The sequence below is a fragment of the Notechis scutatus genome, chromosome Z (assembly GCF_049901735.1).
Source record: "Notechis scutatus isolate UNSWTSFEM ecotype Mainland chromosome Z, rNotScu1.2, whole genome shotgun sequence".
Taxonomy (NCBI): domain Eukaryota; kingdom Metazoa; phylum Chordata; class Lepidosauria; order Squamata; family Elapidae; genus Notechis; species Notechis scutatus.
The window spans coordinates 124,891,103-124,912,941 of NC_142025.1; the positions used below are offsets into that span (position 1 = coordinate 124,891,103).

Below are 21,839 nucleotides of genomic sequence, written 5' to 3' on the forward strand. Positions count from 1 at the left end.
GAAGAAATCTTAACCCTCTGCATTATAAAAACATTAGTGCTTGAATTGCTTCAAGAGTAACGTTTACTTTTTATAAAACTGTTGAAATACAACAGGGTAAACTTCTGTTAAGAGTTAAACCAATTTAACTGACATTTTTCTTAATGACTAAGGCTTTTTTTATACAATTGCCAGGCAGTAGTAAAATAAAGGAAGTCCTTGACTTACAATTCATTCAGTGATCATTTAAAGCAAGGATCTTCAAACTTAGCAAGTTTAAGATTTGTGGACTTCAACTCCCAGAATTCCTGAACTAATATGACTGGAGGAAGAATTCTGGGAGTTGAAGTCCACAAGTCTTAAAGTTGTCAAGTTTGAAGACCCGATTATGTCACTGAAAAAAGTGACCTGTGACTGTTTTCACACTTACAGCTGGTGCAGCATCTCCCATGGTCATGTGATTAAAATTCTGATGCTTGATAACTAACATATATTTATGACTTTTTTACAGTGTCCTGAGGTCATATCATTCCCTTTTCTCTTAATAACCGTATAACTAACAATAACTGCAGCCCTTCATTTAACAATTGTGGCAAGGAATGGAAAATTGAGGCAAAACTCACTTAACTGTCTTACTTAGCAATGAAAATACTGGGCTCCATTATAAGTCAAGGACTACCTATATTTGCAATTGATCATCTTTGCCCAATGCTAAGATGTCCTTCAAGCCTTTTGCTCCTTGACTCCAAGACTGTTGGAGGAAAAAGGTAAAAATTAAATTAATATTGATATATTTCTATGGGTGGAAAATGTAACTTATAAAAAAAGGTGGGGAAGAAGTGATAAAATATGAAAAGGAGTAAGGGAGTAAGTTCACTCTATGCTGGCTGTACAGTGGTGGTTTGACTTACCAACTCTTACTTCTGGGCAGAACAAATTATATTGCCAGTGACGATTTACTAATACAATGGCACATTCAAATATACAGTATTTTAGTATATATAGGACCTTGCCACTGCCCTCCTAGCAGTTCAAAAGCATGCAAATGCGAGTAGATAAATAGGTACAACTTCAGCAGGAGAGTAACAATGTTCTATGTGTTTCAATGTAGTCGTGCTGGCCACATGACCACGAAAATATTTTCAGACAACTCCGGCTCCCTCAGCCAAGAAATTGAGATGAGCACTGCCCCTTAAAGTCAGACATAGCTCAACAGGGGAAATTTTTACCTTTACCTTTATGGATCATCTATCCATCCATCTAAAGAAATATATCCTAGATTCTGCAGTCCTGAAGATTCACAGAAGGCAATGTTTGGTCACGCGTTATACTTTTGGCCTAATTGACTGAAAATATGGCAAGGATTAAAGCAGAACTACCCCAAAATTATTTCTTTCTGCAAATGCAGTAGACCCCCAATTTTCAAAACCCTCTACAACTTTACATTAGTGTTATGGACAAAAAAAACCCCAAAACAATAGTTGTACTGCATAATGTTTATTGTTTACATGTGGATTTTAGAAAAGCTGACATATTGGAAGTAGAAATGAGCAATAGCCAGAAGGAGGATAAATTAGGAACGGTACAATTCATTTCTACGTTCCTGACATAAATCCTTAAGATCTCCACTTGAAATTAAATTGCATGTTTCATTATCCTTCCTAATCTCCCCTCAAGCAATACACTATATACAGCCTGAAATTGTTTCTTCCTTCTTCAAGTCAAAGGATCTGCATGTTTCCAGCTGTATTCCATTGAAGTAGATTCCCATCTTTCATAACAGCTATGAAGATATCTAGTCACGGAAGGTGATTAAGTATTCAGGGTAAGCGAAATCATCAAAACAGATCACAAAAATATTTGGATTGAAAAGGACATCCACCAAACTATCATAGAGACCATTTCCCTCTTGTTTCACTGGAGGCAATACCATATTTTCTTTTCCACAACTATATTCCCCAGTAAGAACTCGAGCTTGAAAAATGTATCGGAGCCCTTGGGGATCTGGTTTGGCGTAGATCACAGAATGGGCAGCAACCACAGAAAAATAAATGCCTTGTCCAAAGAGACATTCTAGAAAAGACAAAAGAGAGCATCATATTTATTGTACAGTTACTCCATTATTTCTCACTGTTCTGCACACTTCTTCCATATCAGCTTAGAACTTAGAAGACTCACTGGTGTCATTTCACTTATTTATTTTTGTACAGGTGGACTTCGACTTATCACCACAATTGAGCCCCAAATTGTCCATTGCTAAGCAAGACATTATTAAGTGAGTTTTTCCCATTTTTCAACCTTTCTTGTCACAGTTGTTAGTAAATCCCTTGTTAAATTAGTAACACAGCTATTAAATGAATCTGGCTTCCCCATTGGGTTTGCTTCTCAGAAGGTCGCAAAAAGGGATCAGATCCTGGGACACTGCAACCATCATAAATTTGAGTCAGTTGCCAAGTATGAGAGTTTTAATCACACGACCATGGTCATAAGTGTGAAAAATGGTCATGTCACTTTTCAGTGCTGTTGTAACTTTGAATGGTCACTAAGTGAACCACTCTAAGTCAAGGACTACCTCTATTTGTACTGATAAGAAATATGGTCAGACTACCATGAATTTACACACATATGACCAGTGTGGATTTTCCTTTATTCATGAACCTTTGATTTTGCATTAGATCTTGGAAATGTGATAAAGTTTTAATAAGGTCAAGAAAATGCGGGCCATATTTTTAATCTTCATAAACCCAGATGATATGCACATTTATAATTAGTAACATGTAAAAGATGGATATTGGTCTATGCAATTCATCTTTCCAGGACATTGCTCAGACTTAATTCATCTGGAATTAAGGAGAAACTTCCTTACACTGAGGACAATTAACCAGTGGAACAGCTTGCCTTCAGAAGCTATTGGTGCTTCATCACTGGAGGCTTTTAAGAAGAGACTGGACAGTCATTTGTCTGAAATGATATAGGATCTCCTGCTTGAGCAGGAGACTAGAAGACCTCCAAGGTCCCTTCCAGTTCTGTTCTGATTGACTGATTGACATTACTACAGCTCAACCTCTGAGCTGCAAATAAAAAGCAAACCAAAATTGATGGAAGGAAATAAGCTTTCTCCATCAGCTGATGGTGATTTTTTTTGTTCTAAAAATGTAAGTTACAGTGCTACAAAAGTAAATAGTTTGAGGTTTATGCTATAGGTTGCTTTTTGAGGATAACACAAACCAGCAGCAAAATCATCATATTTGGACCAACTTGGATTCTTTACTGATCGATTTATTTGTTCAAGGGTAGACAGCCTTTGGGAAAGAGCGATAAAACCCCCTTTTCAGTTTCTTACGTTTTCGAAAAGCACTTTTGAAGCCAATATTACAGATAGAGGAATACTTGTCTGACTGCGTTCCATGATAGAGAATGAGTTCATTCTGTATCCTTTCTGGATTTTTCTTTTCCATCCAACTTTTTTTCCAACAATAGGAAACCCACAAATATCGGTTTTGGATCCTCTCTACCTATAAGGAAAAAACCAAGACTGTTGAGGTAATTCCCCGTTAGGAGAATGAGCGCATACAGGGAGACGTATCTGAGAGAAGTGTTTGAATAATACACACACAGTACACAGATACACTGTACAGTAAATGTGGGTTTTTACTTCCAGAAAGGTTTAAGCAAAGTCCAAAATAAGCAGTCCAAAAGTCATTCACAAGTAAAATCAGTCAGTTTTCATCCAGGGATAATCCAAATATCAAATTCCAGTGTCAAAAACAGTTCAGTATCAGACTTACATTAAATCCAGTAATATCAGTCAATTAGAAGAAATGGAGCAACGGCAATACTTTCCAACAGAAGGAAACAGAGATACACTTACACTCTCTTCTGAGACTCAGACTAAACAACCCAGGTTTCTGGCTCCATCTTATGGCTGTTCGAGAAACCACACCTAATTACAGTTTTGCATTTTCTTAAAGATACAGTTTTAAAATGTTTATCCTGGTTTATATATTTCTAATCCAAATAGCTGATAGGTGACTTATATTCCTAACAAAGACCTTGGTGAGTCATTTTATTTTGTTGAGCCTTGTTTGTCAGAAGAAGGGAGGGAGGGAGGGAAGAGAAAGAAGAAAAGAAAGAGGAAAGAAGGAAGGAAAGGAAAGAAAGGAAGGAAGGAAAATGAAACAAGGGAGGGAGGAAAGAAAGAAGAAGGAAAGAAAGGAAGGAAAGAAGGAAGACGACAGAAAGAAAGAAAGAAAGAAAGAAAGAAAGAAAGAAAGAAAGAAAGAAAGAAAGAAAGAAAGAAAGATGGAAAGAAGGAAGGAAGGAAAGGTTTTTTTAAAAAAAAAAGATCTTAAAATTGTAGATTGAAAAAAGTATAAGAGAACTGACCTGTAGTTTTGTGACTTTTTGCTATCATAAAATATCACACACTTTATGTCAGTGTTTATTGCAGAAATCAAATTCAGAAAGCACACATAGACAACAGATTCAGCAAGATTCATTAACTTCTTTATATGCATAATAATATATGTACAATACCAATAGTAGATTCTTCCAAAGTGGTAGTTACAGACAAGCCCAGACAAGTTTGCAACTTCAGAGCTCAGAGAAGGCTAGTTTCAGTTCTCAGCACAGCACTCAGAGCTGCAGGGCTATGCCCAGGCTCCTTCAGTTTCAGTTTCTAATTCAGCTCTCATTGGCTGACCTTGTTACCATGTCTCTGCCAGTCATGAATGTTCTGACACTCCCTTTATGACTGGAAAAGACATAAACCCAACTAATTTAATATTCTTCCCATGGTGCACTCCATCCAATGGCTTGGCCATTATGTCGGCCAGATTGTCTTCTGATGCACAGTGAAACAAACTAATCAATTTATCTTTGATGGCTTCTCTTACATTACAATCTTTAATGTCCACATGTTTGCTTCTGTTTTTTACTCTGTCACCTGTTGCCATTTTAATGCAGGCAGCATTATCCTCATAAACTGATAGAGCTTCATTTACTTTTACATTTAAATCCTATAACAGCTGTATGTACCAAGTTATCTCTGAACAGAGTTCAGACAAAGCAATAAATTCTGCCTTCACTGTAGAAATGGCTATAGTTGTTTGCTTTCTGGACTTCCAACCAATTAAAGACCCTCCAAACAATACCACAATCTCAGAATTGGACTTTCTGGTTTTTACATCATTTGCATAATCACTATAAACATAGCAATTCAATTTTAAATCTTCAGATATCTGTATTTGAAGACCCCAAATCAAGTTCCCTTCAAATACCTGAGAATTCTTTTTATACCCATCCAATGCAATTGCGTTGGTGCAGCAGTAAAGCAACTCAAAATGCTTACTGCACAAGCTATGTCTGATCTGGACCACTGTAACAGATATAACAGGCTCCCTATTGCTGACTGATATATTTCTGGATCACAGGCTTCATTTTCATCTTCCCAAACTGTTATGAAAATCTGTACTCATAGGTGTTGGAACAGTATTACAATCTTTCATGTTATCTCTCTCCAACAGCTGTTAAATTTTTCTTTTTTGACTGAGAATATAAGCATCTTTCTCAGTCTTTTGTATCTGCATACCGAGATCATTTTTATTTCTCCCAAATTTTTTAATTTAAATTTCTTCTCCAACTTATTAGCACATTCCTTTTCACTTGTGATACATCCTTTGTAATGAAGCAAAGATCATCCACAAATGGTAATAGTTGACAATCCCCACCTTGAAACTTTCCAGTGTATATGCAACCATCAGCCTTGCAACTCTTGAACCCAAGACCTTTCAATGCCTTATCTAGCATATATTTCATTTCCTGGCTGACTGCTTCAGCCCATAAATGGCCTTGTTCAATGTATACACTGTGTTAAGCTTTTTACTTTCATACCTTGGTGTTTGAACCATATAAATTTCTTCCTCTAATTCTGCATTGAGGAATGCAGTGGTTATGTCAAAATGCCAAATTTGATGGCCATGTGCTACTGCCAACACTAGTGCCAGCCTGATGCTTTCACTCTTTACAGTTGGCACAAATACCTCATCATAGTGCACATTTTTCATCTGTGAAAACCCTTGTGCCACTAACCTTGCTTTATATTGTACCTCATTATTGAGCAGTACTTTCTTCTTGTATACCCACTTGCATCCTACAGCTTTGCTACCCTGTAGCAAAGTCATAAATGTGAACATGTCATGTTCACCCATGGATTTCATTTCCTTGTCCATGACTTCTTTCCATTTTACTTGTTCAATTTTAGGTAGTGCCAAAACTTTGTTATTGTTTCTTGGCTCATATCATAGATTACACACTAACTTTACTAGCAGAATACTTGTTAGGTGGAATCCCTTTACTCCATCACTTTGACCTGCATGGCATTGACTGCTCTAGTGCATTAACCCTCTCTTGCTTCATATCTTTTTCAGCTTCTCCTCCCTGAACACTGACACAGTCACTGAGTTACCATCACTAAGTGAGTTACCATCACTGTGGATCACCATCACTAAGTGAATCATTCCATAAATTTGCATGAATTCTGTTTCAATTTTGCTCTGCAAAGCTAGCAGACCTGGAAATCACTATTCTCTTACTCCCATCGCTAAAGCAATAGCTCTTTGAGCCTGGCTCTTAGCCCATAAACCTGAGCTTTCTAGCCTTTGGTGTCCCTTTCTTCTTACTGCTTTGGAATATGCACCCATGCATTGCTTCCAAAAACCCTTAAATGTTCCAGAGATGGTTTTCTTCCATATAGCACTGCATATGGAGTATCATTAATAGAGGAACTCCTCAATCAATTAAATAATTAGCAATCATCATGACTTCACCCCAATATGACCTGCTCAGACCAGAAATCTCTAGCAGTGAGTCCTTCATGGTTTGTAAGATTCCATTCCGTCTCTCAGCAACACCATTCTCAGCTACTGGGTACGGATTTATGTGTCTGTATTTTATTCTTAACTGTCCCAAGCACTGTTGAAAACTTTTTGACATGAATTCTGAACCTCTTGTCAGTTTGCAGCTGACACCTGTTGTTTATACCTTCTTTCTATGAAGCTTATCCATTGCTTAAATTTCTGTAGCACCTCTATTTTACTCTTTAGTAAATAGCAGAATCCAAACCTGCTATAATCAACTACAATGACCAGTGCATACTTTACTCCTCCCAAACTGGCTTGCATTGGCCCAACTAAATCTGCATGTACCAGCTCTACTCTTGCTCACTGGGAATGCCTTGGACTTTGGTGATTTGCATATTGCACAATCCAAATAAGCCTTACATCCCTTTAAATTCAATCCTTCTTCAAACTGGTCCATCTTTTGCAAAATTGAACCTTTTGTCTTTGCAACATATAAAGATTATTTTATGCCCTTTGCACATACAATTCCATTTCTCTTTATGACACACTGCCCATTTACAAATGTGGTCTCAAACCCCTTTTGGTCTAGACTAGAGACACTTAATAAATTACGTTCCATTTCAGGCATACATAATATATTACTAAAACTCGTTTCCAGATATGGAATTTGCTCACTACCTCTTCCAATGACTTTAGCCTTCTGGCCATTTGCCAAGGCTACTGCATCTCCACCAGCTGAATCCATCCTGTAAAACAATTTAGAATTGTTAACAATTGCTTGACTGTCTATCAACCATTTGTCTCTGCTATTGCAATAGCTGACTTTTGCCACAGCAACTTGTCCATCTGCCGACTGTCTTCCTTGCAAATAATTCCTGACTTGCAAATAATTTCTTTCTTGCAAACAGTTTTTTCTTTGCAAACAGTCCTTCTTTAAATGTGTGTTTTTACCACAAATGAAACACCTCCTCTGTTGCTGGACTGTAATCTGATCTCTTCTACTGCTTTTTTTCTTATCTGCAGACAATTTGCCTGTTGCTCTTGTCTTTAGAGACAGCCAGTCTGTGGAACTTTCCATTGCTCTTATCTCTCTGCTCCTTAGGCCCCCACCTCAGGAATTTCTCCTCGTGACTTTTTCTAAAATGGCGCTTGTTCTCTTCAGCTATTAAACAAGTCTTTAAGGCCTCCAAATGCAATTCCTGCTCTGGTTTGCATTCAAATACTGCAGAAACAATGTCCCACGTGTCCCACCAACAGCATTCTCTGAGATTCAGGAATCTGCAACACACACTGTTCTAGCTCAACAAAGTTTGCATTTGTACAAAATGCTGCTCCACAGATTTTTCCTGGTTGCAAACTGGCTCTGTATAACTTTCTTGATAATTGTACAATATTGCTGACACACTTGTAGGAAGTTAGCATCTACACCTCTCCTAGAAAATTGAAATATCCTAGGAAATAATAAAAAGGCAGAATATTGACCCTAAAAAGAACAGAAACTCAAGAGCAGAAACTCACCTCAGAAGCAGAAATTCACCCCCACCTTTGTTAATGGGTGGGCCATTAAGGCCTGGGCCAGAATACTTTACATAACGAAGATCTCCAGGAAAAGCTATAGCAATTGCCAAAAGCCGTTTTCAGTGCATCATCCTCCAGCAAGGCTCAACCAAGCCTGGAATTCAGGACAGCCTACAGTGTTGCCCCTGCATGGCCCCATGGGAGTCTGACAACCAATCAGAACAAAACCCAGGCACTCTCAGCACCTCAGCCTTTTTTTTTATCTCTTCCTTCAGCTTGAAGCATGTGATCATCCTTCCTTTTCACTCTGGAACTCCAGGCCATGTGGTCCTGTCCACCATTAAACCTTCCAAACAGCCTCCTTGTTTCCAGTGCCTTTTTCCCCACTTGGAACTGAACCCAGAAGGATATTTCTTCCAACACACTCACATGCACACTTCTCAACTTCAGCCAGACCTCCTTTGCAGTCTTTAAATCAGCTACATTGATAACTTGTTCATCTTCTAAACTTAAGATGATGTAAGTGATTGCTTTATCATGCATTATTTCTGATCTGCAGCTGCAGGTGCCTGGGGTGGATTTACAACAATATCCCACAGTTCCTTAGCCTTTAGGAAACACCCCATCTTTGCAGCCCAAATTATATACAGTAGTTCTTCTGTCCCAAACAAGGCAGAGAGCTCTCCTGAATTTCAACAACAGCCATCCTGCAAAGCCTTCTTTGCCTGGTTTCTCTTTTTAAACACAGGCAGTCTCCGCTTCAATTACAATTCAGTCTTTTTGTGTGCTTTGGGCTGGACCCATAACCTGTCAGCGTTTATTGCAGAAATCAAATCCAGAAAGCATTCATAGACGACTGATTCAGCAGGATTCATTAACTTCTTTATATACATGATTAAAATGTACAATACCAATAGTAGATTCTTCCAGCTCAGAGCAGACTAGTTTCAGTTCTCAGCACAGCACTCAGAGCTGCAGGGCCAGGCCCTTCAGTTTCTAATTCAGCTCTCGTTAGCTGACCTTGTTACCATGTCTCTTCCAGTTCATGAATATTCTGACACTTTATCATGAAATGAGCAATGTCAAATCTCAACTTTAAAAGAAAGTTTGGTGCTACTGTAATATATGACTAGTCTCTCTTGCTTAAATAATCTAAAATTAGTGTAGTTATTTTTCTCTGCTTTTTCCCTGCTTTGTGCTTATTCTGTGCTTCTTATATATTATAGTCTGAAGTTCATAACCTGGTTTAGAGAATGGGTTGCCTTAAAAAATACATACTAGCTAGGGAATTCTGGGAGTTGAAGTCCAGACATCATAAAGTTACTAAGTTTGGAAAAGATTGGTCTATATTAATTAATCTTAATAGCAAAGTCTCCAATTAATCACAACTTACTTTGACAACTTTGTACTTCCCAGCTGTCTTGTTGAACTTATCCACCACATCCTGATATTCCTTTGAATGTGTCTGCAGTTCCACTTTCTTAATTAAACATTCATCCATGGTGTCCCAGAAGGGAGCAATATTCTTGTCTGCAACAAATAAATGGATTGAACAAATGAATAAATGAAGAGGCCCTCCTATGATACATGTACAGATGGGAAGAACATTTTTGACCATGGAGAAGCTTCCAGTAATGGAGCACCCACAAATTCTGAAGGCAAGTGGTTCCATTGATTAATTGTTCTCCCTGTTAGGAAATTCCTCCTTAGTTCTAGGTTGCTTCTCTTCTTAATTAGTTTCTATCCATTGCTCCTTCTCCTGCCCTCAGGGACTTTGGAGAACCATACAAATAATTTGTCTTTCAAGCTGAGCAGGTGCAGAGTGTCTTTGGCAGGAGAGTTCCTCTACTAAAAATTCTATTAGCCAGCCTTGTATTATATTAAATATATTATATATGTACATCATACATTATATACGTAGTATGTATAGATTATAATATGCATGTGTTTCTCAACCGTGAACTTCAACTCCCAGAATTCCTGAGCCAGCCATTCTGGGTGGGGAATTCTGGGAGTTGAAGTCCACCCATTTTAAAGTTGCCAAGGTTGGAAAATACTGTATTCTATTGTATTGGGTTGGGATGGTTCACATCCTGGCCAGTGTCTCTTTTCACTTTTACCATTGGGCAGAAGACACAGAAGTATAGCCAGCCGGACAAACAGGTTCAGAAACAGCTTCTACCCATGGGCTGTCACTCCGAAATCACAATCACTCCACGTATATATGGAAACATATGACTAGTTTCCCCCCACAATTACTTGTATAAGGATTATTCTATACTATTCATGTTGTCTTGTATTTTTGTTGTGGATTGCACCAGTAGAGGCTAAAACCAATTTTGTTGTATACATGATGTACAATGACAATAAAGGTTATTATTATTACATTATTATTATTGCATTGTATTGTATTGCACTGCATTGCACTGATTGCAATATTTTACTCTACTTCTACTGTATAAAAACCATGCTAGGGCTAATTTTGGGGAAAATATTCTATTATTCCATTCCACTCCATCCTAAAAGAGAATTTTTAATAAAGTAAGATACATCTTCTCACCCCATAAGCAGATCTCTCTCCTTATCTTGAATTTTCTCTTCCCTGGGACGAAGGCTTCGTCTGTCAGAAAGTTAACCTTCAGTTTTTCTCCATTCCATGGCACTAGTGCCTCCGTTTTTTTCTCGCGATATGTCTCCTCCAGATAGCGATTGGTTAGTATGTCAAAAGTAGACCATCCGGCATCAGACCAATGATGCCAACGGATAGTCTCATACAGAAGCATGGAAACTGTCTGTTCAGCTTGAGCTTTTTGGATCTTTATAGTGAGAATTTCTTCTAATTTGGTATAAATCTTTCTGGAAATATTTTCAACATCTTCTTTAGAACCACAAATCCAAAACACCGTTTCTCTTAGGCGATGGAAGCCAACCGGATACTGAGGTGGGATAGTTTTGCAAAGGGCTTTAAGGCTGTCATCACTGAAAGTTGATATCTCGGTATTACAGATGGTTTCTTTGTGGAATTTGGCAATAAAATCTGACAAATGCTGCTTGAGTGAAGTCACTTTGCTTTGGATGCCCACAACAAAAATCACAGTCCTGTTGTCCTCAGCTAAGCCCTGGAAGGGAGGGAAAAAAGAACATTTTTTGTAAGAACAAAATCAAATGGGTTAGAAATGTGGATGTCAGTTTTTATTTGCATTACACTCGTGTCAGAAGCACCAAGGAGTTTCTGGGTTGACAGAATTAGCCAATGACATCATCATTGCCTGGGCGACGCCTAGTAGGGGCCTCCTTTCATGCCCCATGCAGGAGCTGGAGCAAAGGATGGGAGCTCACCCCACCCGACAGCACCACTGAAGTCTTGAACTTGACTTTGCTAACTTCCAACCTGGTGTCCTAATCATTCGAGCTGCCCTGTTCCTCAAGTTTTAATGTATGTTTCTAGAACTCAGTGTACCAGAATTATTCCCAATTCCATTTAGACTATTACTACAAAACCAATCTAAACAAAAACAGTTCTAGTACTGAGGAAACATCCAATCAATCATAAATCAGGAAACTTATATTGGGGTACATGCCTCAATTCAGGGATTTGACACAAGCCTAGGGCCAGTTTGTTTAGTTGTTAAGGCACTAGGTTAGGAACTGGAAGACTGTGAGTTTTAGTCCTGTCTTAGGTACAAAACCTGCCGAGTGACTCCCTCTCAGCCTTAGGAAGCAGGCAATGCAGAGGTGGTATTCATCAGGTTCTGACCAGTTCTGGAGAACCGGGAGGGGAAAATTTGAGTAGTGCAAAGAACCACAAACACCACCTCTGACTGGCCCCGTCCCCATCTGTTCTCTGCCTCCTGAGTCCCAGCTGATTGGCTGGGTCTTCTTTGGTTGCCCTGCACAGGAGAACGGAGCTGGAAAGCAGGTTAGTGGGGTGGGGAAGGAATGGCAGTAACCTTCCCCCAGGAATGGGGTGTGAATGGAGTTTTTACAATATCCTTTCCCTGCTACTCCCACCAAGCCATGCCCACCAAGCCACACCCATAGAACCAGTAGTAAATTTTTTTGAATCTCATCACTGAGGCAATGGCAAACCTCTTCTGATATGTTGCCAAGAAAACTACAGGAGTTAGTACAGATGTAAGCATTGACTTGAAGACACATATACAAAAGAGGGGAATGAATGCAGGTAGTCCTTGACTTACAGCCATTTCTTTAGTGACCAAAGTAACAATGGCACTAAACAAAAAACCTGTTACTTGGGACCTTTTTTCACACTTACAACCACCACAACATGGGAACATGATCATGTAATGAAAATTCATTACTTAGTGACCGGCCTGTGTTTATAATGGTTGCCGGTGTCCTGGGGTCATATGATCACCTTCTGGGACAAGCAAAGTCAATGGGGATGCCAGATTCGCCGAACAACCGTTCTAACTGAATAACTACAGGGTTTTACTTAACAACAGTGGGTAAAAAGGTAATAATATGGGGAAAAACTCACTTAACAACTATCTTGCTAAACAAATTTTGGGCTTAGTTGCGTTTGTAAGTTGAGGACTACCTATATATATTTGATAGAAGGACACAGAAGAATAACTAGCGGTTGCCTTAAAAAACACTATTACTTACTTGCAAGACTCCATCATTGCTGGAGTGGTGGTTCTCCAGGGTTTGCATCTTTGCAATACAATTCTGGGTATCTGCCATATTCTTCAGCAGATCTGCCCCATCTTCAGAGAAATAGATGCATAATGCTTTCTTCTTCAGAGGTATCATACCAAACACCAGGGAATCCAAATCTTTCTTGATCACAGGAATGGCTTTCTTCACAAATTTCTGGAGTCCTTTCACTTGCAGTGACAACATATAATTACCTGGCTTGAACGTGATGTTCACCTTGAGGTGTTCCCAATTCATAATATGAAGGAGTCTCTCCCCAGCTAATACTAATTCTGGTTTAGTAAGCATCATACTTTCTTTCAATGGGGAATTATCTCTTAAGTAATCCTCAATATAGTCTTCTACCACAGCAGTCTGAAGAGAAGGGCCAACTACGGTCACCTGATTGGATGGAGTGTAATGAATGGCAACTTCCTCATGAGACTTTAATCTATTTAACAAGTCTTCCCACTCTGGCTCCTTGGTGACCCATTGCAACTGATCTACAATCTCCAGAGTCTTCTCACACACCTGTTTCATTAGGATGTTTTCAGCTTCTTTTATTTCACCCACACTTAAGCCACCAACTTGAACCATTTCAGAGATCTCCAAAACGGCCGGGATGTTTCTTTCCCAAAAAAAGCCATTATGAAAGAGTTTACCCCATTGTGCCTTGACAAACTGAAGCTGGAGTTTGGAAAGACAGACCGGTAAAAATTGGAAACCGCTAAGGAGTTTCTCAAAGTCCTCCTTCAGTTCTACTAACTTCTGACGGGGACCTCTAAATATGATGGTTGCTGGATCGTTGGCCAAGACTTCTGTGCTTACCAAAGGACTTGTTGGAAATCTCTTCTGGAATGAGCTTTCTTTTATAACAGTGGAAGGGACTGACTCATATTGAGCTTTGACTTCAATTATTTCAGACTGATATTTCTCATACACTTCTTCCATTAGGATCTTTTCAGCTTCTTTTATTTCACGCACACTTAAGCCACCAACTTGAACCATTTCAGAGATCTCCAAAATGGCCGGGATGTTTCTTTCCCAAAAAAAGCCATTATGAAAGAGTTTACCCCATTGTGCCTTGACAAACTGAAGCTGGAGTTCGGAAAGAGAAACTGGTAAAAATTGGAAACTTCTAAGGAATTCCTCAAAGTACTCCTTCACTTTTACCAACTTTTGACGGGGACCTGTAAATATGATGGTTACTAAATCATTGGCCAAGACTACTACGCTTACCAAAGGGTTTGTTGGAAATAACCTTTGGAACAAGCTTATAACTGTGTAAGGGACTAACTCATATTGAGCTTGGACTTCAATTATTTCAGACTGATATTCCTCAATCTTTCCATGAACAGCTTTCAGAACATTCTCCACATCTTTTTGGAAACCACAAATCTGGATTTCATTATCCTGCAACCAACGGATATCTACAGGAAGCCTGTGGGATATATTCCTCAGGAACTCATCAATGTTCATATTTTTAAAAGTGGTAATTGCTTCATGATAGATGGATTTTGTACAGAACTGTGCAAACAGACCAGCTACAATATGCTTCAACAAGTTCATCGAATTCCATTTGCCTATTACATATATTGCCTCTGAGAAGCCCATAGCACATCTCTAAAAATAAAAAAAAACAATTGGGATGTTAGGGAGACAATAGTTTTTGATATGATCGATCATGTAAGTCAGTGTGAAATCTGCATTTTAAATTTATAGCTGACAAGTCCATCACATGGCCCAATCATATCGTCATCCTAACTGGAGACAACCCACAGTCACTCCTATCCAGATGCAGGGAAATTGTCCTTGACTCCCAGAGAAAGGAATGTTGTTGTGGCTAAGTTTCCAATGCTCCATGCAATCCCCCCTCCCAATTTCTCAAGCACTAAATGCGGCAGCCTTGAAACTCCGACCAAAAAAATGGCTTCCAAGGAATTGTATTTGCACAAAATTCGAAAAATGAGAAAATTCCGACAGAAGAGGAAATAATTAAGAAAATAAATGAGTAGATTGACAATGGCAATTAGAGAACAGGAAGAAAAAGATTATTATAAAATTTGGAATCTATTTTATGAATGGCTGGACAGAAGAGTAAGAAATTGAAGTATGTAATAATAGTATATCGTATTATAACCGATTGAATTAGATTAAGAAAATGAATATAATTTAAATAAAGATGAAATATATTTTTGAATGACAATAACTATAATGTTAACAATAATACAACAATTGATAAATGTGATATAAAATATTGATTAGAATAGTTATAAATATAAACAAGTAAGAAATGTATGGTAATATTATTATGAGCACAAGAGATATGTACCCAATCGACACACCATTGAATGGAAAGGTGGTTTTATTTGTTTGTCTTTGTTTTTGTTATAAAATAAAAAACTTTTCAAAGAAAAAAGAAAAATGGCTTCCAAGGTTGACAGATAATTTTCCATCTTGGTCTTTCTAATAAACTTGATGGAGTTGGCCGAAATGACAAAACTGACTACCTTGATCAAAGAAAAGGACATAAGTACCTTTGTTTCCACATGGAAACCACTTCTGAATTTCGTACTTGATGTGGAAAAGAATGAAACTTTGATTTTAGATTTTACAGATTTGATTGATAAATCCTTATAGAAATGACTTGTTCATACTATTATGGAAAAGCAAAAGGCTGTAATCTGTTTAATGCCTTATTCTACTGTAAGAGAGAGGGTTGGAAGTCAATGCCTTTTCTTTTTCTTTCTCTATCCTTCCTCACTTTTCTTCTTCCTTTCCTCTTCCCCTTTCAATGTCCTTTTATTTACTTTTGCATTTTATATTTTACAATATCTTATAACTTAATAAAATGTGGTAACTTTCTAATAAAGCTGAATGCAGAAGGGCGAGTCAACAATATGGATTTTTATCTTTTACACTTATTTTAGAACTGAAAGCATGGAAGACCTCCTCCCATCTAAAAGTGGAAATTATTAATCAGTTAGAATAAAGTTGGAACTTGAAAGGGACCTTGGAGGTCTTTTAGTCCAACCCTCTGCTCAAGCAGGAAACTCTATATCATTTCAGACAGGTGGCTATCCAGTTTTTTCTTAAAAACATCCAGTGATGAAGCACTCACAACTTTTGAAGGCAAGCACTGGTTAATTGTCCTCACTGATAGAAAGTTTCTTCTTAATTTCAGGTTGATATTCTCCTCGATTAGTTACCATCCAATGTTTCTTGTCTTGCCTTCTGCTGCTTTGGAAAATAAGTTGACCCCCTCTTCTCTGTGACAGCCCCTCAAATACTGGAATACTATTATCATGTTACCCCTAGATGAGGGAATAGAAGAGGAACTTACCAAATTTGCAGATGATACTAAGCTGGTAAGAATAGCTAACACCCAAGAAGATAGGCTCAAGATCCAGATGGATCTTGACGGACTAGAACACTGGGCCCTACCTAACATAATAAAATTCAATGTAGAGAAAAGTAAAGTCTTACACTTAGGCAAGAAAAACCAAAAGAACACATAAACTGGGTGAAACTAGGCTTAATAGCAATAACTGTGAGAGGGATCTTGAAGTCTTAGCGGACAACCAGCTAAATATGAGCCAACAGTGTGCAGCGGCAGCCAAAAAAGCCAATGCAGTCCTAAGTTGCATTAACAGAGGGATACAATCAAGATCAAGTGAGGTACTAATACCACTCTATAAAGCCTTAGTAAGACCATACCTAGAATATTGCATCCAGTTTTTGTCACCAACAGTGGTGGAATTCAATTTTTTTTACTACCGTTTCTGTGGGCATGGCTTATTTGGTGGGCATGGCTTAGTGGTCATGTGACTGGGTGGGCATGCTTGGTGGTCATGTGACTGGGTGGACATGGCTTGGTGGTCATGTGACTGGGTGGGCATGGCCAACTCAACGTCACTCACATCAAGGGGTGCCTCACCTGGCCCCTCCTCTCCCAGCCATTCCTTGTCACCCAGCCTCAACTTATCTATAGTTCTGTAAAAATGTTGTTCACCTTTTTTGACTTTATTATCTGCATACTATAGATGTACTTTCATGGACCACTGAAAGGAGGAAATGGCTCACATGCTTTACTCAAGAGTGTGATAGGCAACAGGCTTTTAAGGGGCTGCCACAAAGAAAGGGGGACAATGTATTTTCCAGAGAAGCAGAAGGCAAACAAGAAGCAATGGATGGAAACTGAACAGAAAGAAGCAACCTAAAACTAAGGAGAAACTTCTTGACAGTGAGAACAATTAACCAGTGGAACTGCCTGTCTCCAGAAGTTCTGGGTGCTCAATCACTGGAAGTTTTTGAGAAAAGACTGGACAGCCATTTCTCTGAAATGGTATAGGATTCACCACCTTCTAAGTATTATTCTGACACCTTTCCCAGGATTTCTACTCAGAGTTTGGCATCCTCAGTTTTCTTGCCAGAGCTGGGGGTTGGACTAGAAGACCTCCAAGGTCCCTTTCAACTCTTGTTAAACACATGTGTATTTTATACTCTGGACTATTGACATTGAATGCATGTAAACCCTGAAAAATATGTGGTAGCCCTGGGCAAAAGAAAGGCAGAAAAATCACTCTAGGTGTAGGGACAGTGTAAAATATTGACACATGATAAATAATGGAACAATTAAAAATAATAGCACAGAGTTTTATCTCTCTCTCTCTTCCTATTTCTTTCTTTCTTTCTTTCTTTCTCTCTCTCTCTCTTTCTTTCTTTCTTTCGTTTCTTTCTTTCTTTCTCATACACACACACACACACAGAGAGCACTTAACAGACAAGCATTTTGGAAGCAGCTCCTTTAAATTTCTCCAAGGCTTGAGTGGATTCCCCCACCCCCTCTGTCAGACCGCACTCCTTCTCACTCCAGCTCTTTAACTCACAAGGAGAAAGCCATACTTGCAGCATCCATGGGGAATCCTTGGAGAAGTTTTTAAAAGACCTGCTTCCAAAATGCATTTCTTTTACATTGCAAAAGTGCTCCAAGGCTCGATTCACCCCCACCCCCTCTGTCAGACCGCACTCTTTCTCACTTCAGGCACTTTAATTCACACGGGGAAAGCGATACTTGCAGCGTCCATGCCTTTCTTCCTTTTCCCCGGGGAGAAAGAGGACGTGTGGAACGGAAAGCTAGGAGAGCGATCGCAAGTGAGCAACCGGGTGACCAGGTTGGGGGCGTGGCCAGCCAGGGATTGCCACCGGTTCGGCGACCCATGCCAAATAACCGCTACCAGTTCACCCGAATAGGCGCGAACCGGTCGAATAGCACCTCTGGTCACCAAACTATAAAAAAGATGTTGGGACTCTAGAAAGAGTGCAGAGAAGAACAACCAGGATGATTAGGGGACTGGAGACTAAAACATATAAGGAACTGAACATGGCTAGTCTAGTGAAGAGAAGGACCAGGGGAGATATGATAACAGTGTTCCAATATTTGAGGGGCTGCCACAGAGAGGAAGGGGTCAAGCTATTCTGCAAAGCACCTCAAGGCCAGACAAGGAATAATGGATAGAAACTGAACAAGGAGAGATTCAACCTGGAAATAAGGAGAAATTTTCTGACAGTGAGAACAATCCACCAATGGAACACCTTGCCTTGAAAAGTTGTGGGAGCTTCATCACTGAAGGCTTTTAAAAGGAGACTGGACTGCCATCTGTCAGAAATGGTGTCAGGTCTCCTGCTTGGGTGGGGAGGTTGGACTAGATGACCTACAAGGACCTTCCAACTCTGTTAATCTTCCTCACCATGTCACAAAAAAAAAACCTCATCAAGATTAGCTCTAAACATATAATTTGCATTCATACTTATGTATAAGCATGGATGAAACTTTTTTAAAAAAGCAAATAGAAACTATAAAAAAATAGATTATACTTACTTCTTCCATGGAGTCCTCATTCATGATGTTCTTCCAATCATCGGACTCTTCAGTCTTCATCCAAGCAATGCAACCCAACTGCCAAGCCATGTTTTTGAGCAGACTTGCTCCAATTCCAAAGATGTATTCTCGAAGAATTCTCTTCCTTAGAGGTATTGTATCAAGCATCAAAGAATCCAAGTCCCTCTTGATGGCCGGCATGGCTTTTTTCACATATTTTTGAAGACCTCTCACCTGCAGCACTGAAGGCTGACTTTTCACCTGGAGTGCAACATTCATCCTGAGATGTTCCCAGCCCATAATATGAAGCAGACCGTTCCCAGCTAAAGCTAATTCTGGTCTAGCAAGCTCCACTTTTTCTTCCACTGGAGAATTTTCTTTCAAATATTTCTTAATAGATTCTTCTACTTGAATGACCTTAGGACAGAAACCCACCAGGATCACCCAACCAGGTTCCACGTGATGAATGGCTACTTCCTTATGAGTTCCCAGCTTAAGTAGCAGCAACTTCCATTCTGAAACCTCAGTAGCCCACTTCAAATCCTCTGCAATCACCATAGCCCTTTCACACACTAGGTTCACGAGGATCTCTTCAGCTTCTTTCATTTTGCCCAAGTCTAGGCCAACAATCTGGACAACCTGAGAGAGCTCCAAAACAACTGGGATGCTGTTCTCTAGGAAGAAGTGCTTGTAGAACACTTTGCCCCAATGTGCCCTGACAAACTGCAACTGAAAATCGGAGAAAGGGACTGGTAGAACCTGGAAGCTATTCAAGAGCTCCTTGAGACGCTTCTCTACTTCCTTGACTGTCTTACGGGGTCCCCCGAATCTGATAGTTGCTGGAGTCTTAGCAATAATTTCAAGCTTTATCATAGGATTGGATTGGAAAAACTCCTGAAGTACAACATCTTTGGCAATAGTATACCAGAGTACTGGTTCAGCTGTGCACTCCCAGTTCACCAGTTCCCTTTGAAAGGCCTCGTGGGCGAGATATTGCAAGAAGCAATTGATCTCATCTGACAGGCCTACAAGCCATATTTGATCAAGGATGCAGATCCTGAGGGATTCAAATCTCTTTATAAGTTTTAGGTGGTCAAACAAGACTTTTAGAATCTCTGTTCTTGACTCATGATGTAGCACATACTTCTTCCGCACAAACTCAAAGGATTTTTCTAAGCCAAGCATCTGCACAGACTGATCGATGGCCTGGAATACCAACAGTTTCCTATCCAAGTCTATCTGGAAGTCGTAACCAGCCTTCTTCAATTGTACTTGAAATTCACTGAAGGCACTTGAGTTTTCTTCCAGGTACCAGAGGAAAAGTGGTTCTTCCGTACGACATAAACCCACCGGCTCTGAAAGAAAGATGGAGGTCATGAAGATTAGGCCAGGATGCTACCATGATCTGATTTTCTTCTCAATTTCCCTGCCCCCTTATTGAAATACTTAAAGAGAAAATACCTTTTACAAAGAATCAGGGAAGGAGGAAAAACTGAAGTTTAGTTTATTATTATTATTATTATTATTTATTTGATTTGATTTGTCAATCACGTACAAGATAATAGGAATAAGTATAAACATGAGTAAGAATACAGGAAATAAGTATGAATAAATAGGGACAATAGGACAGGTACGGTAGGCACGATTGTGCACTTATGCACACCCCTTACAGACCTCTTAGGAAGGGGGTGAGGTCAGTAGAGGTTAGTTTAAGGTTAAAGGCGTTGTAGAGAATAAACCCAGTCTGGATTAATTCCCCTATCTGTGGCCAACTATAAGCTAAAAGTGTATCTTCTCAATCCCATCTTCAAATCTAAAGCTACGTTGTGACTGTTTAATTATGCTATCAAGTTCACTTCCGTTGGCTACGTACAGGTAGTCTTCAACTTACAATCACAATTGGGACCAGGATTTTTGTGGTTAAGCAAAGCAGCTATTAAGTGAATCCTGCACAATTTTTGATTTTTTTTTTTTTTTGCCCTGGTTACATGTATCACTGAAGTTAAGCGAATGGCACAGTCATTGAACAAATCTGGCTTTCCCCATTTATTTCTTTTGTCTGAAACTGGCTGTGAAGGTCACAAATGACAATCAGGTGTCTCCAGAATTCTGCAACCACCATATGGAATGGAAATAATGGAAATGGGAATTGGAATGGGAATAGAATAGAACAGAACAGAGCAGAACAAGAAAGGAGATAGGATATGATAAGAAAGGATAGGATGGCATGGACGGGGAGGGGAGAAGGGGAGGGAGGAGAAGGGGAGAGGAGAGGAGAAAAGAAAATAAGACAGGACAAGAAAGGATAGAATAGGATAGGACAGGACAGAATAAGAAAGAGGATAGGATGGGATGGGACGGCATGGCATGGCATGGGAGGGGAGGGGAGGAGAGCTGAGGAAAGGAGATGGGGAGATGAGAGGAATGGAGAGAAGAGAACAGGACAAGACAGCATAGGACAGAACAGAATAGTAGAGTTGGAAGGGACCTGGGAGGTCTTCTAGTCCAACCCCCTTCTCAGGCAGGAAACCCTATACCAAATAGTTGTCCAATCTCTTAAAACCTCCAATGTTGGAGTACCAACAACTTTCAGAGGCAAGTTGTTCTACTGATTAATTGTTCTAATTTTCAGGAAATTTCTTCTTACTTCCAGTTTGCCAATTGCCAAGCACCTCAATTTTTATCAGTGATTGTAGGAAGGATGATCATAAATGTGAGGACCAATTGTAAGCCACTTTTTCAGTACCACTGTGACTTCACATGGTCGCTAAATGGATGGTTGTAAGTCAAGGACCACCTGTACATCCAAACTTGTTAAGCAAATCATATTCATTTCAAACCATGGACCACAGAGCCATATTTGGTTGGAACCCTATGGTATCATCTGCAGAATTCTTCAGGGTGCTGTTAACCAAGCAGTGTTCCTAAGGTTTGTTTCAGAT

At 39.4% G+C, this 21,839-nt stretch overlaps 1 protein-coding gene across 2 annotated transcripts in view; it reads right to left on the reverse strand.

Annotated features, from left to right (window-relative positions):
• Positions 1-1,571: 1,571 nt before the first annotated feature.
• Positions 1,572-21,839, reverse strand: part of LOC113426212 (uncharacterized) — a 41,180-nt gene continuing 20,912 nt past the window's right edge. For both annotated transcript variants that reach the window (XM_087945143.1, XM_087945142.1), the window contains 6 exons: positions 18,898-20,252; positions 12,987-14,639; positions 10,918-11,476; positions 9,751-9,887; positions 3,323-3,494; positions 1,572-2,052 (listed from right to left, as the gene is read on the reverse strand). In XM_087945143.1, coding sequence (XP_087801269.1) covers positions 1,775-2,052; positions 3,323-3,494; positions 9,751-9,887; positions 10,918-11,476; positions 12,987-14,639; positions 18,898-20,252 — 4,154 coding nt within the window. In that variant the 3' untranslated portion in view covers positions 1,572-1,774. The remainder of the gene's footprint in view (positions 2,053-3,322; positions 3,495-9,750; positions 9,888-10,917; positions 11,477-12,986; positions 14,640-18,897; positions 20,253-21,839) is intronic.